Source organism: Taudactylus pleione, unplaced genomic scaffold (assembly GCF_031769625.1).
Source record: "Taudactylus pleione unplaced genomic scaffold, aTauple2 ptg001015l, whole genome shotgun sequence".
Classification (NCBI taxonomy): domain Eukaryota; kingdom Metazoa; phylum Chordata; class Amphibia; order Anura; family Myobatrachidae; genus Taudactylus; species Taudactylus pleione.
Genome location: NW_028285416.1, coordinates 155,642 through 169,535, shown reverse-complemented (window position 1 = coordinate 169,535; position 13,894 = coordinate 155,642). Strand labels below are relative to the sequence as shown.

Sequence of the window (13,894 nt, the reverse complement as noted above, 5' to 3'; positions counted from 1 at the left end):
GTAAGAGAGGGACATGAGAGGACAGAGGTGATATATGAGGTAAGAGAGAGACATGAGAGGGCAGAGGTGATATATGAGGTAAGAGAGAGACATGAGAGGACAGAGCTGAAATATGAGGTAATGGAGGGACATGAGAGGACAGAGGTGATATATGAGGTAAGAGAGGGACATGAGAGGACAGAGGTGATATATGAGGTAATAGAGGGACATGAGAGGACAGAGGTGATATATGAGGTAAGAGAGGGACATGAGAGGACAGAGGTGATATATGAGGTAATAGAGGGACATGAGAGGACAGAGGTGATATATGAGGTAAGAGAGGGACATGAGAGGACAGAGGTGATATATGAGGTAAGAGAGAGACATGAGAGGGCAAAGGTGATATATGAGGTAAGAGAGGAACATGAGAGGACAGAGGTGAAATATGAGGTGAGAGAGAGAGACATATGAGGGCAAAGGTGATATATGAGGTAAGAGAGGGACATGAGAGGACAGAGGTGATATATGAGGTAATAGAGAGACATGAGAGGGCAGAGGTGAAATATGAGGTAATAGAGGGACATGAGAGGACAGAGGTGAAATATGAGGTAATGGGGGGACATGAGAGGACAGAGGTGATATATGAGGTAATAGAGGGACATGAGAGGACAGAGGTGAAATATGAGGTAATGGAGGGACATGAGAGGACGGGGTGAGACAAGAGATAACCGAGAGGGCAGAAATTAAATATAAGGATAATGTGCGAGAAGAGAAGTGAAATACAACAGTTAGGTAATAGTGATGAAATACAATGAAATAAGAGGAACATGAAGATAGAGATTAAATACGAAGGATAAAGAACAAGAAGGGACAGCAGGGAAACATAAGGTAAAAGAGGAACGTGAGAGGGGAGGTATAAGGTAGAAGAGGAACGTGAGAGGGGAAGTATAAGGTAGAAGAGGAACGTGAGAGGGGAGGTATAAGGTAGAAGAGGAAAGTGAGAGGGGAGGTATAAGGTAGAAGAGGAACGTAAGAGGGGAGGTATAAGGTAGAAGAGGAACGTAAGAGGGGAGGTATAAAGTAGAAGAGGAAAGTGAGAGGGGAGGTATAAGGTAGAAGAGGAACGTAAGAGGAGAGGTATAAGGTAGAAGAGGAACGTGAGAGGGGAGGTATAAGGTAGAAGAGGAACGTAAGAGGAGAGGTATAAGGTAGAAGAGGAACGTAAGAGGGGAGGTATAAGGTAGAAGAGGAATGTGAGAGGGGAGGTATAAGGTAGAAGAGGAACGTAAGAGGAGAGGTATAAGGTAGAAGAGGAACGTAAGAGGGGAGGTATAAGGTAGAAGAGGAACGTGAGAGGGGAAGTATAAGGTAGAAGAGGAACGTGAGAGGGGAAGTATAAGGTAGAAGAGGCACGTGAGAGGGGAAGTATAAGGTAGAAGAGGAACGTGAGAGGGGAAGTATAAGGTAGAAGAGGAACGTGAGAGGGGAGGTATAAGGTAGAAGAGGAACGTGAGAGGGGAGGTATAAGGTAGAAGAGGAACGTGAGAGGGGAGGTATAAGGTAGAAGAGGAACGTGAGAGGGGAGGTATAAGGTAGAAGAGGAACGTCAGAGGGGAGGTATAAGGTAGAAGAGGAACGTGAGAGGGGAGGTATAAGGTAGAAGAGGAACGTAAGAGGGGAGGTATAAGGTAGAAGAGGAACGTGAGAGGGGAAGTATAAGGTAGAAGAGGAACGTGAGAGGGGAAGTATAAGGTAGAAGAGGCACGTGAGAGGGGAGGTATAAGGTAGAAGAGGAACGTGAGAGGGGAAGTATAAGGCAGAAGAGGAACGTAAGAGGGGAGGTATAATGTAGAAGAGGAACGTGAGAGGGGAAGTATAAGGTAGAAGAGGAACGTAAGAGGGGAGGTATAAGGTAGAAGAGGAACGTAAGAGGGGAGGTATAAGGTAGAAGAGGAACGTGAGAGGGGAAGTATAAGGTAGAAGAGGAACGTGAGAGGGGAGGTTTAATGTAGAAGAGGAACGTGAGAGGGGAGGTATAAGGTAGAAGAGGAACGTGAGAGGGGAGGTATAAGGTAGAAGAGGAACATGAGAGGGGAAGTATAAGGGGAATGGGTGGATAGTGGTGGCAAGTGTGGAAAGGTAGGAGATAGGTAAAACACAGAAGCCATATAACATTACTACTCCTGCGGTGTCCCGCATCTACGGGACTTACTGCTAGCTCCTGACGTATGTGTTCTATGGTGGCCTCCAGAGCTCGGGTTCCCTTAGTGGCTTCATCTTCTACAGCTTTCACGGTTTTCAAGAGAGATGTCACATTGGTCACCATAACCTAAAACCGGAGGATTAAATTACATCTAGAATCATCATAATATGTGACGCAGGATAATCACGCTCCACATTTCCTCACCTTGGCTGAATTTTTGAGCTGATAAACAGATGGGTCATCGCTGGACTTCCCGGCCGCAGCCTTGGTGGCGCTGATGAGATCACCCAAGGCCTTTGCCACATCCTTCACTGCATTAATAAGCACCACCTGGGTAAAGAGCCAAAAATATGGCAGGTGTTTGCAAAATGTGCTGCCGAATATTAGCCTTCAGATGCATGGACAATATGCCATATACAATTACCTAATATTACAGAAAAGATTAATATGAAAGTAGATTATTTAAAGTGACTGTTTTTTATGCTTATACCACATAGAACCCCAGTAGCTGTAGAATCACCACTGTGCCCTATACAAATACCAGTCATAACCTTTTCTCTAGCACTGATCAAATGCAATGTATGAGCACAAGTTATGTCACGGAAGATACAAAACCATGTTCAATGTCTTCACCCCACTACAACGTAATATCACATATAGCACTTTAAACTGAAGCACTTAAGCCATGAGACTTCTACAGGGTAGTCAATAAAATGTCTACTGTGCCTGCATGGAAAAAAAAATGGTGTAACATACCTCAGTTAACGCTTTTTCTCCAAAGTCCATAGGGTCCACAGGATGGAGTGGAGTGATCCATTGTACCAAACCTCTTATAGCTTTGAAGCTCCCAGCATGCAGAGATCCTCCTCCCTATAGACCCCGCCCCCAGCCACAGGCATTCAGTTTGTAAACAAGCCTAACGGCAAGAGACGGAGAGTGGAGGAGGAAGTACTATGTACCCAAGAAACACCCTCAAAATATGAAGAGGGAATCAGTGATAAAAAAAAGCCAAGAACAGATCCCAAACTGAGACCAGGTGCGTCAGGGAGGGTGCCCTGTGGACCCTATGGACCTCGAAGAAAGAGTTAACGGAGGTATGTTATACCATAACTCTCATTCTCTCCTTCAGGGTTCCATAGGGTCCACAGGATCTACCTTGGGGACGTCCTAAAGCAGTTCCCTTAAAGGTGGAGATGCTCCTGAGCAGAGAGGAGAATCCACCGCCCAAAGGAAGCATCCTGGGAGGCAAAAGTATTAAATGCATAGAATTTGATAAAGGTATGGACGGAAGACCAAGTGGCTGCCTTGCATAGCTGTTCAGCCGAGGCGCCATGTCTAACCGCCCACAATGGTCCCACAGACCGAGTAGAATATGCCGTCACCTTGTTTGGGACAGGGAGATCAGCGTGTGTATAGACCTGAGAAATAGTCATACGCAACCAGCGAGCCAAAGTCTGTTTCTTAGCTGGCCAACCTCGTTTGTGAAACCCATATGACACAAAGGGCGCATCTAATTTCCTGATGGAGCTGGTAGGATCCACGTACATACGTAGGGCACGAACTACATCCAGGGAAGCCTCACCCTTACAAAGGTCTGAAGACTGAAAGGCGGGGACTACAATCTTCTTCATTAATATGAAAATGGAATACCACCTTTGGAAGGTAACCCGCTCTAACATAGAAACATTAGAATTTGACGGCAGATAAAAACCACTTGGCCCATCTAGGTCTGCCCCATTGTTAAACATATTGTTACCTCAACCCTTATTCATCCTTACTTCTTTTGAAGGATATCCTTATGTCTATCCCATGCATGTTTTAAAGTGGTCTACTGTCTTAGTCTCTACCACCTCTGATGGCAGGCTATTCCATTTGTCCACTACCCTTTCTGTGAAGTAATTTTTCCTAAAATTTCCCCTGAACCTACCACCCTGCAGTGTCAGAACATGTCCTAATACTTCTCATTCTTTGACGAATGTCTCCTTCCTTTACCTTGTTAAAACTCTTTATATATAATTGAACGTTTCTATCATGTCCCCCCTTTCCCTTCTATGCTCCAAACTATACATATAAGATCATTTAGTCTTTCCTGATAAGTTTTGTGGTGTAGACCTTGCACCATTTTAGTTGCCCTTCTTTGTACAGTCACTAATGTATTAATATCCTTCTGGAGATATGGCCTCCAGAATTGAACACAGTATTGGAGATGAGGACGTACCAATGACCTATACAGTGGTATTATCACTTCTTTCTTTCTGCTAATGATTCCTCTCCCTATGCAACCAAGCATCTGACTGGCCTTCCTCATTGCTTTATTACAATGTTTGCTTGCCTTTAAGTCACCTGAAATAGTGATTCCTAGATCCCTTTCCTCTTCAGTACTTTCCAGTATAGTGCCATTAATACTATATTTAGCCTTTATATTTTTGAGACCCAAGTGCATGACCCATGTCACCGGCAGAGCGTCCACAAAGGCGGCTGAGGAGTCCGTACCTGCGGACCTTGTGGTTGTGGTGCGACGCCATGAGGTCTACGTTTGGTAGTCCCCACTTGTCTACCAGGAGTTGAAAGACGTCCGGATGAAGAGCCCATTCTCCGGCGTGTATGTCCCGACGACTTAGGAAGTCTGGTTCCCAGTTCAGGACTTCTGGGATGAATATTGCCGAGATTGCTGGAAGATGGCGTTCTGCCCACAGCAGAAAGTTTGTCACTTCCCTCATGGCTGCCGGACTTCATGTGCCTTCCTGATGATGGATATAGGCCGCCGCAATGGCTTTGTCGGACTGAATCTGGACAGGACTGCCCTGAAGTTGGTCCTGTGCCAGAATGAGCGCTCTGTACACTGCACGTAGCTCCAAAACATTTATCTGCAGGTGACAACCCTGATCCGTCCACCTTCCCTGACAGGTGTGAAGACCTGTCAGCACTCCCCATCCTCGCAGAATTGCATCCATGGTGAGGAGTACCCATTCTGGGACCCATAACGGGCGACCCTCGTCTAGATGAGTCGTCTGCAGCCACCAGGCGATGGAGAGCCAAACCTCTGGCGAGATGCGGATCATCTGAGACTTTATCCGATGATACCGACCATCCCAATGAGCCAGGATCCATTGCTGCAGGGACCTGGAGTGGAACTTTGCATAAGCCACCATGTCGAATGTTGACTCCATGGAGCCCAGCAAAGTAGACTGTACACCCGAGATTGTAGTGCTGCAATCCTGTCCTCTGGTAGAAGAATCCTGTCCCAGAGAGTCCAGCAGCGACCCTAAATGCACCATATGCTGAGTTGGAGAAAGTGAAGACTTTTTTCAACTGATTATCCAGCCGTGCTCTTGAAGGCAGACAATGGTCATCTGGAGATGACATTGTAACATCTCCTGAGATTGTACTTAAATCAGGAGGTTCTCCAAATATGGCAGTATCCCGACTGCTTGTCGTCTGAGATGAGCCGTCATGACTACCATTACCTTGGTAAATACCCGAGGGGCTGCAGCCAGCCCAAAGGGTAGAGCCTGAAATTGGTAATGTTGCTGATATACCACCGTTCTCAGAAATCCTTGGTCAGATCGTGCAATAGGAACATGTAGATAAGCATCATGTATGTCCAGGGAGACCATGAAATCTCCAAGCTCCATTGCCAGTAGGGTTTCCATACGGAATTTGGGCACATGGATGAATCTGTTGAGAGACTTCAGATTCAGGATAGGGTGATGTGACCAATTTGGTTTCTGAATCAAAAATAAATTTGAATAGTAACCCTTTCCCTGTTGCGTCACAGGAACGGGGATTATGACTCCCAACCCCAGGAGGGCCCCAATAGCCTCCTGGAAGGCCAAAGATCTGACCGGGTCTACCCCAAGGGTTGTACCAACAAACCTCTGAGGAGTATGCCTCAGGAACGTGATGGAGTAACCATGAGACCACACCTCTTGAACCCAGGCACCCGTAGTTGTCTGATGCCAAGCATGAGAAAATTGTAGAAGTTGGCCTCCCACCCTGAGACCCCCCAGGGGGGAGGCCCGCCCCATCATGCAGTGGGCTTATCGTCCGGCTGAGAAGCAGGACATCTGGTTGAACAGGAATTCCTGGTCTGCGGTTTACCTACTCTGTGGGCGAAAAGGACTGAGCTGACGACTGCCTATACTTAGGGGTAGTCGTAGATGACAACCCTGAAGATTTAGATGTCGCCAGCGAAGACACTAGGTCATCCAGCTCTGGTCCAAACAGACCTTCCCGCGAAGACACTAGGTCATCCAGCTCTGGTCCAAACAGACCATCCCAACAAAATGCAAAGGACTCCAGGCCCTTCTTGGACCATGTATCTGCCTTCCAGGTTTTTAGCCAAAGGGTTCTTAGAGCCACACCCGCAGTTGCCGATACCCTAGAAGTCAAGATACCTGCATCAATGACCGCTTCCCCCATATACATAGCTGCCTCTTGCATCTGACAGAGACTGCCACTGGTCTATTCGTCTGCACACCTGCTGGGGGGCTATAGACGGCAGCATACTCTGACTAGAACGAGCAGAGGAATCAAACCAACAGGGATTCATGGGGGAGATATACATAGAAGGATGCAACTGCTGTGGGTATACAATAGCAGGAGCACGTGATGCTGTGGCCCCTGTCCAGCAAATGAGACAAAACCCGAGACCAAGAGGCCGCCCAGTGTGGTTCTTGTGCTGGTGCAGGTGTACAAAATAGAAAAGGAGTCTGTTTCCAACAGACACTACACAACCCTTCCTGCACAAAATCCTGCTCACACAGGCCTGCACAACAGGGTTTACATGACTTCAGCACAGGAAGCTCATCCTTCTCTCCTTTACCTTTATACATAACAATGTGTAACAGGTATAAGGTATGGAGTATAAATGCAATTTGACTTTAAATGAAAAACCTCACACACCTCAGGAGGGATGAGGAAAAACAGTGACAGATATATCTGACAGTTTTGAAAACAAAAAGGCAGTACAAATACAGCAGCTAGCATCACAGTCACGTACAATGTATATATATATATATATATATATATATAAATAATCAAATGCTAATGCAAATGGACTCTGAATAAACTAACCAGCCCCCTCAGGGGTATTGGTAGGATATAACAAGAGATATGGTAAGAACTTACCTTTGTTATCTCTGTTTCTACGAAGTCCATAGGGTCCACAGGGTTGACCTTGGGGGTATATCTGGATCTGGATCCATGGGTACCACGCAGTTAAAGCTTTAGCTGCTCCCAGGATGCACTTGGGTCCGTCCTCCTCTATACCCCGCCCCCGGCCACAGCACCTCAGTTGGTAAGCAGCCAAGGCCGGAGGAGGAGACTAAACAGAGAGAAGGAAGACTGGAACACACAAGAAACCATACTCACAGAAATGGGAGACGGAAAACCGGTGACCAGCCACACAGCCCATTTGAAGCCAGGTGCGTCAGGGCGGGCGCCCTGTGGACCCTATGGACTTCGTAGAAACAGAGATAACAAAGGTAAGTTCTTACCATATCTCTTGTTTTCTACTTCAGGGTCCATAGGGGGACCACAGGGTTGACCTTGGGGATGTCCCAAAGCAGTACAACTAAGGGCGGGGACGCTCCTGTGCTGAAAGGAGTACCCGGCGCCCAAAGGATGCATCCTGAGAGGCAAAGGTGTCAAACGCATAGAACCTCAAAAACGTTTGAATTGAAGACCAAGTGGCCGCCTTACACAGCTGAACAGCACAAGCGCCACGTCTAGCAGCCCAAGAGGGACCCACAGAACGAGTGGAATGAGCCTTAACAGAGGCTGGCACAGGTAAGCCCTCCTGTGCATAAGCCTCACAAATAACGGAACGAAGCCAACGGGCTAACGTTTGTTTGTTGGCAGGCCAACCCCTCTTGTGAAAACCAAAGAGGATAAACAAGGAATCAGACTTCCTAACCGAAGCCGTCCGGTCTACATAAATTCTAAGTGCCCGGACCACATCTAAGGAAGTCTCACCAGCTGAAAGATCAGGGGACTGAAAAGCTGGCATAACAAGTTCCTGATTAATATGGAACTTCGAGACCACTTTGGGCAAAAACTCAGGACGAGTGCGGAGCACCGCTCTGTCCTGGTGAAAAATCAGGAAAGGAGGGCGACAGGAAAGCGCCCCCAATTCAGACACCCTCCTGGCCGAAGCAATTGCCAGGAGAAAAACCATCTTAAATGTCAGCCACTTGAGCTCCACCGCCTCAAGAGGCTCAAACGGAGGACCCTACAGGACGTGTAGCACCACCGCCAAGTCCCAAGGAGCCACAGGAGGCACAAAGGGAGGCTGGATCCTGAGAACACCTTGGAAAAAGGTGTGAACGTCTGGTAGTATTGCAATCCGGCGTTGAAACCACACGGACAAGGCGGACACATGAACCTTCAGAGATGCAAGGCGTAAGCCGAGATCCAATCCTGACTGAAGAAATTCCAAGATCCTAGAAACTCGGAACACCTGAGGATCATAATGTCTGGACTCACACCACTGAAAGTAAGTGTGCCACACTCTGTGATAAATCCGTGCTGAAGCAGGCTTGCGTGCCCTGAGCATGATACCAATAACCGAACTGGAGAAGCCCCGAGACCTCAAGACGGCTGTCTCAAGAGCCACGCCGTCAAAGACAGCCGACCCAGATCCGGGTAAAGGCAGGGCCCCTGAGACAACAGGTCCCGACGCTGAGGAAGAAGGTACGGAGCGTCGATGGAGAGGCTCCTGAGATCGGAGTACCAAGGACGTCTGGGCCACGCCGGAGCTACCAGCACGAGCATGCCGCCGTCCTGCTTGAATTTCCGCAGAACCCGAGGAAGCAGGGATATCGGAGGAAACAGATACGCCAGGTGAAACGTCCATTTCACCGACAGCGCGTCCACCAGACTTGCACCTGCGTCTCTTGTCCTTGACCCATAAACGGGCAACTTGTGATTGTGACGGGAGGCCATCAAGTCCAGCTCCGGCAGTCCCCACCTGTCCACGAGTAGCTGAAACACCTCTGGGTGAAGCGACCATTCCCTGGGATGCACGTCGTGACGGCTGAGGAAGTCCGCCTCCCAATTGAGGACTCCGGGGATGAAGACCGCCGAGATCGCTGGAATGTGACCCTCCGCCCAAGTCAGGATACGAGACACCACCGACATCGCTGCCTGACTGCGAGTTCCGCCTTGGTGATTGATATACGCCACCATGGTGGCGTTGTCGGACTGCACCTGTACCGCCCTTCCGTGAAGAGCGGGGCCGGACGACTGCAGGGCCCTGAATACTGCCCGCAGTTCCAGGATGTTGATGGGGAGAAGTGCTTCTTCCGCTGACCAATGACCCTGAAGCGACAAAGAGCCGGTCACTGCCCCCCAACCCCGGAGACTGGCATCCGTCGTGAGCAGGACCCAGTCCGGGATCCAAAATGGGCGCCCCTCGACCAGATGAGCTGTCTGAAGCCACCAAGCCAAAGATAGCCGAACGTCCGGAGACAACACCAGCACCTGAGAGCGGATCCGGTAAGGTAACCCGTTCCATTCTGATAGAATCAGCCCCTGCAGGGGCCGGGAATGGAACTGGGCAAATTCCACCATGTCGAATGTCGACACCATGGACCCCAGAACTCTCATAGCCGAATGGACCGACAGGCGGCAACGGCTCAGGCAACTGCGTATCCGCCGCTGTAGGGAGGCGACCTTCTCCGGAGTCAGGAAGATCCTTTGCTGACGCGAATCCAGCAGAGCTCCCAAATGAACCATCCGCTGTGATGGAATCAGGGAGGACTTTTTCCAATTTATCAACCACCCGTGTGCTTGCAGGCAAGCGATCGTCAGGTGGAGATGTTGAAGCAGTACCTCCGGGGAGCTCGCCAGCAACAGGAGGTCGTCCAGGTACGGCAGCAGCCGTACATTCTGGTTCCGAAGATGTGCGGCCATGACCGCCATAATCTTCGTAAACACCCTCGGTGCCGTGGAGAGACCAAAGGGTAGCGCCCAGAACTGATAGTGGTGTTGAAGGATAGCGAACCTCAGATACCGCTGGTGTGAAGATGCTATCGGAACATGGAGGTAGGCGTCCTGGATGTCCAGGGACACCATGTAATCCCCCGGTTCCATTGCCTGAATGATGGAACGTAACGTTTCCATCCTGAACTTGGGAACTCTGAGGAATTTGTTCAGAGACTTCAAGTTGAGGATAGGGCGATGAGAACCATTGGGTTTCTGCACCAGAAACAGAGACGAATAATACCCCGTCCCTCGTTGTGATAGAGGAACGGGAACAATGACCCCTGCTTTCAGCAAGGACTCTATAGCCTCCTGAACCTGTAACGCCTTGGTCTTGTCCTGAGAAGGACTTGTGCAGAAAAACTGGTGGGGTGGTCTGTGCCGAAAAGACAGGGCGTACCCCTGGGAGACCACTTCTCGAACCCAGGCATCCGTGGTGGTATTGTGCCAGCACTGGGCAAATAGAAGAAGTCGGCCTCCCACTCTGAGGTCCCCCAGAGGGAGGCCCGTCCCATCAGGCCGCAGGCTTATCTTCCTGCTTGGAAGAAGGGCGCCGAGCACTCCAGGCTTGCTTCTTGGGTTTAGAGGCCGTCTTACTCGCAGACTGTCTCGGGAAGGACTGACCTTTCGCCTTACCCTGAACCCGAAAGGAACAAAAAGCCGAACTCCGAACCTTAGCAGGCAGTGCCGCCGAAGGGAGGAAGGCCGACTTGGATTTAGCCAGGGTGTCCACTATTTTGTCCAAGTCCGGACCAAATAGTAATTCCCCATTGAAAGGTAAGGCCTCCAGACCCTTCTTTGAATCAGAGTCCGCTCTCCAGGACCGCAACCATAAGGATTGGCGGGCAGACACCGCTGCAGCCGATACCCGCGAGGTCAGCAGACTAGCATCTAAAGAAGCTTCACCAATGTAAGAAGCAGCGTCCCTCATTTGTCCCAACAACGCCCGCTGGACATCCGGAGCGTCGTCCGGGAAGGTATCTTCCAATGCATTGGCCCACCCCTCAATGGCCTTGGCCACCCAGGAGATGGCCATGGACGGTCGGGCCACCGCCCCGGAGAGGGAGTAAATAGACTTTAAGCAAGTCTCAACTTTCCTGTCCGTGGGATCCTTCAGCGAGGATATCGACGGTAATGGTAAGGTGGCGCCCCGAGTTAAACGGGTGACATGGGAATCCACCGCCGGTGGAGTTTCCCATTTTTTACAATGTGCCTCAGGGAAGGGGTAATTAGAAGCCAACCGCTTCTGAAGAAGGAATCTCTTACTGGGCGCCTGCCAAGCTACCGCCATATGATCCGTCAACTGATCCGACAGGGGAAACACCGCAGAAGCCACCTTAGTTTTTTTGAAACTAGGAAACTTCGACTTAGGAACCGGTGCCTCATCCTCTATAAGAAGAATAGCTCGCACCGCCCTAACTAGTGCTCGCACATTAATGGACGACTTGGTATCCATTTCCTGGACCGAGGCGTCCGAGTCAGTGTCATCAGGGACCTCCCCATCATCTGAGGAACCCTCTGAGTCCGATACCTGAGCAGCCCGTGTCATGAGTGGGCGTTTTGAAATCCTAGAAGGCATGTCAGTCTGCAACATTGACTGAAAAGCCGAGGAAGCGGCCGCCAAATTTTGCACGGAGTTGGAGAGCACATCCACCCAGGGTGGAGGAGTCACCATAGGGGCCTGAAAAGGTACCACAGGCTGCTGCGGCACAGGGGAAGCCTGTATATACATAGGCAACCCCGCATAGGGACCCACCGACTGAGACCCAGGAGGACTCCGCAATAACTGCGGGACACCCGGGGAATGGGGGATGGTCGGCTGGGACAACGACCTAGTAGGGAGAGCAGTCGGGACCGACAGACGGTCCGCAATAGACACCAGCACTTGAGAAAACATCGCCCACGGTGGTTCCTGCGCCAGAGAAGGTCTGGATGGGCCAGGAGCCACCTGGCATCGACTACACAGGCCATCCTGTGACAAATCCTCCCTATCTACTCCTGCAGAACAGCGTCCGCAGGAGGCCAACACCGGAGCCACTGAGCGCTCAACCTCCTCGTCTGACATGACAGAATATATTATATATCTGGCACCAGGGTAGAAGTAAAACGCACTCACCGGTGTGCTGAACAACAGCCCACAATATGGCACTGAGTAGCACACAACTGTATGTGACGGACCTCACAAATACGTGATCTATATAAGTGAGGTCAGTAGAAACGCCCCTCCCCCACACACCTGTAGGGCTTGTAGGAGAAGTAAAGGGATAGGTATAAGCTGACAGTAAGTAGAAAATAAGCACAGACAGGCAGCACTAGCAAAAGTCACATACCATGCAGGAAGATATACTCACTGCACCTTTCCACTACAATCAACCTGCCCAGATTCAGTGTCTGGGAGGGCTATAGTGCTGTGTACGCTGTCCTTAATCAGGGGAGAGGTACACAGGGGGACCGGTCCGCGTGCTCCCTGAAGATCTGCGCTGCCACTGTGAGAAAATGGCCGCTGGAGACCTCAGAGGAGGAGTGGCCGAGTAGCTGCAGCTCAGCGACGCCAGACTGCGTGCTGAAAGGCGCGCTGAGCTGAGGGGAGGAGCCGCTGACAGGGAAGGCTTCCTCCCCTGGCTAGCATATTAACCCCAGGGCTTGCCGGCATCCCGCTTGCCATATATCCCTGGTGGTCTAGTGGTCCCACGGGTTATTCCTCCTCAGAGGGGGAGCCCGCCGCCACCGCTAGCGGCCCCCGGTCTGTCCCCTAGGACCGGGGGCAAAGGACTGCATCTGCAGGCAAAACCCGCGAGCCGCCGCTAATCGGCGATTCGCGGCTTACCTTGTCCCCGGCGACTCCGGCAGCAGTCCAGGGAGAGACCCAGAGTCCGGCTAGTACGGACTCTGGCCTCCCGCCGCGATCCCCAGTGCAGTACTGGCGTCGCGGCGCCAGCGGGGAAGGAGAGCAGCAGCGTGGGCGTCTGCATAGACAGCCCGTCGCTGCCACACTAGAGCCTCTGTTGTAAAATAAACATCTAACAGGCTCTTTTTTTTTTTTTTTAATAAAAATAGAAAGCTTTTGGGGGCTGCTCCTGCAGCCCCCCTGCGCAGGTGACCCGACTCCGGCCGGGCACCAACTCAAACTGAGGTGCTGTGGCCGGGGGCGGGGTATAGAGGAGGACGGACCCAAGTGCATCCTGGGAGCAGCTAAAGCTTTAACTGCGTGGTGCCCATGGATCCAGATCCAGCTATACCCCCAAGGTCAACCCTGTGGACCCCCTATGGACCCTGAAGTAGAAAGAGTGCTATATACCTGACCCAAGGTAGAGGTATGCAGGGAGACAGACCTAACCTATGAAACCAAGAGAGCATGCAAGATGGACTGTGAGCGTCTCACACATGAGGTGGTCTGAAGTAGCAGAAGAGAGGGAATCCGCAACCGGAAGTTGCGCCTGGGTTGGGGAAGGAGCGGCCGGGGGAGCGTCAATCTCCCGTAAGCTGCGATTATGACGGCACTGGTACGCTGGCCTCACAGTAGTAGACACTCCTAGTGCGCCTACTACCTGTCCCCGGCGACAGACGATATAGCCCCGGCCATCTTAGTGAGGCCACGTTAAACGAGACCTTCACCCACAGCTGCCTCTCATGCGTCTCCTACACCGGAGGCCTGGACTGCTTCACACACGATTCCTCCAAGAGGAATCACCTTCCCTGCCATCTCCGTTAATCCTATCGCATTCCGGA

General features: G+C 50.8%; 1 protein-coding gene across 2 annotated transcripts in view; it reads right to left on the bottom strand.

Moving 5' to 3' along the window:
- The window catches only part of LOC148454288 (talin-1), a 185,895-nt gene that overhangs the window by 44,540 nt on the left and 127,461 nt on the right, over positions 1 to 13,894 (bottom strand). For both annotated transcript variants that reach the window (XM_088461090.1, XM_088461091.1), the window contains 2 exons: positions 2,387 to 2,512; positions 2,192 to 2,308 (listed from right to left, as the gene is read on the bottom strand). In XM_088461090.1, the coding sequence (XP_088317216.1) occupies positions 2,192 to 2,308; positions 2,387 to 2,512 (243 nt within the window). The remainder of the gene's footprint in view (positions 1 to 2,191; positions 2,309 to 2,386; positions 2,513 to 13,894) is intronic.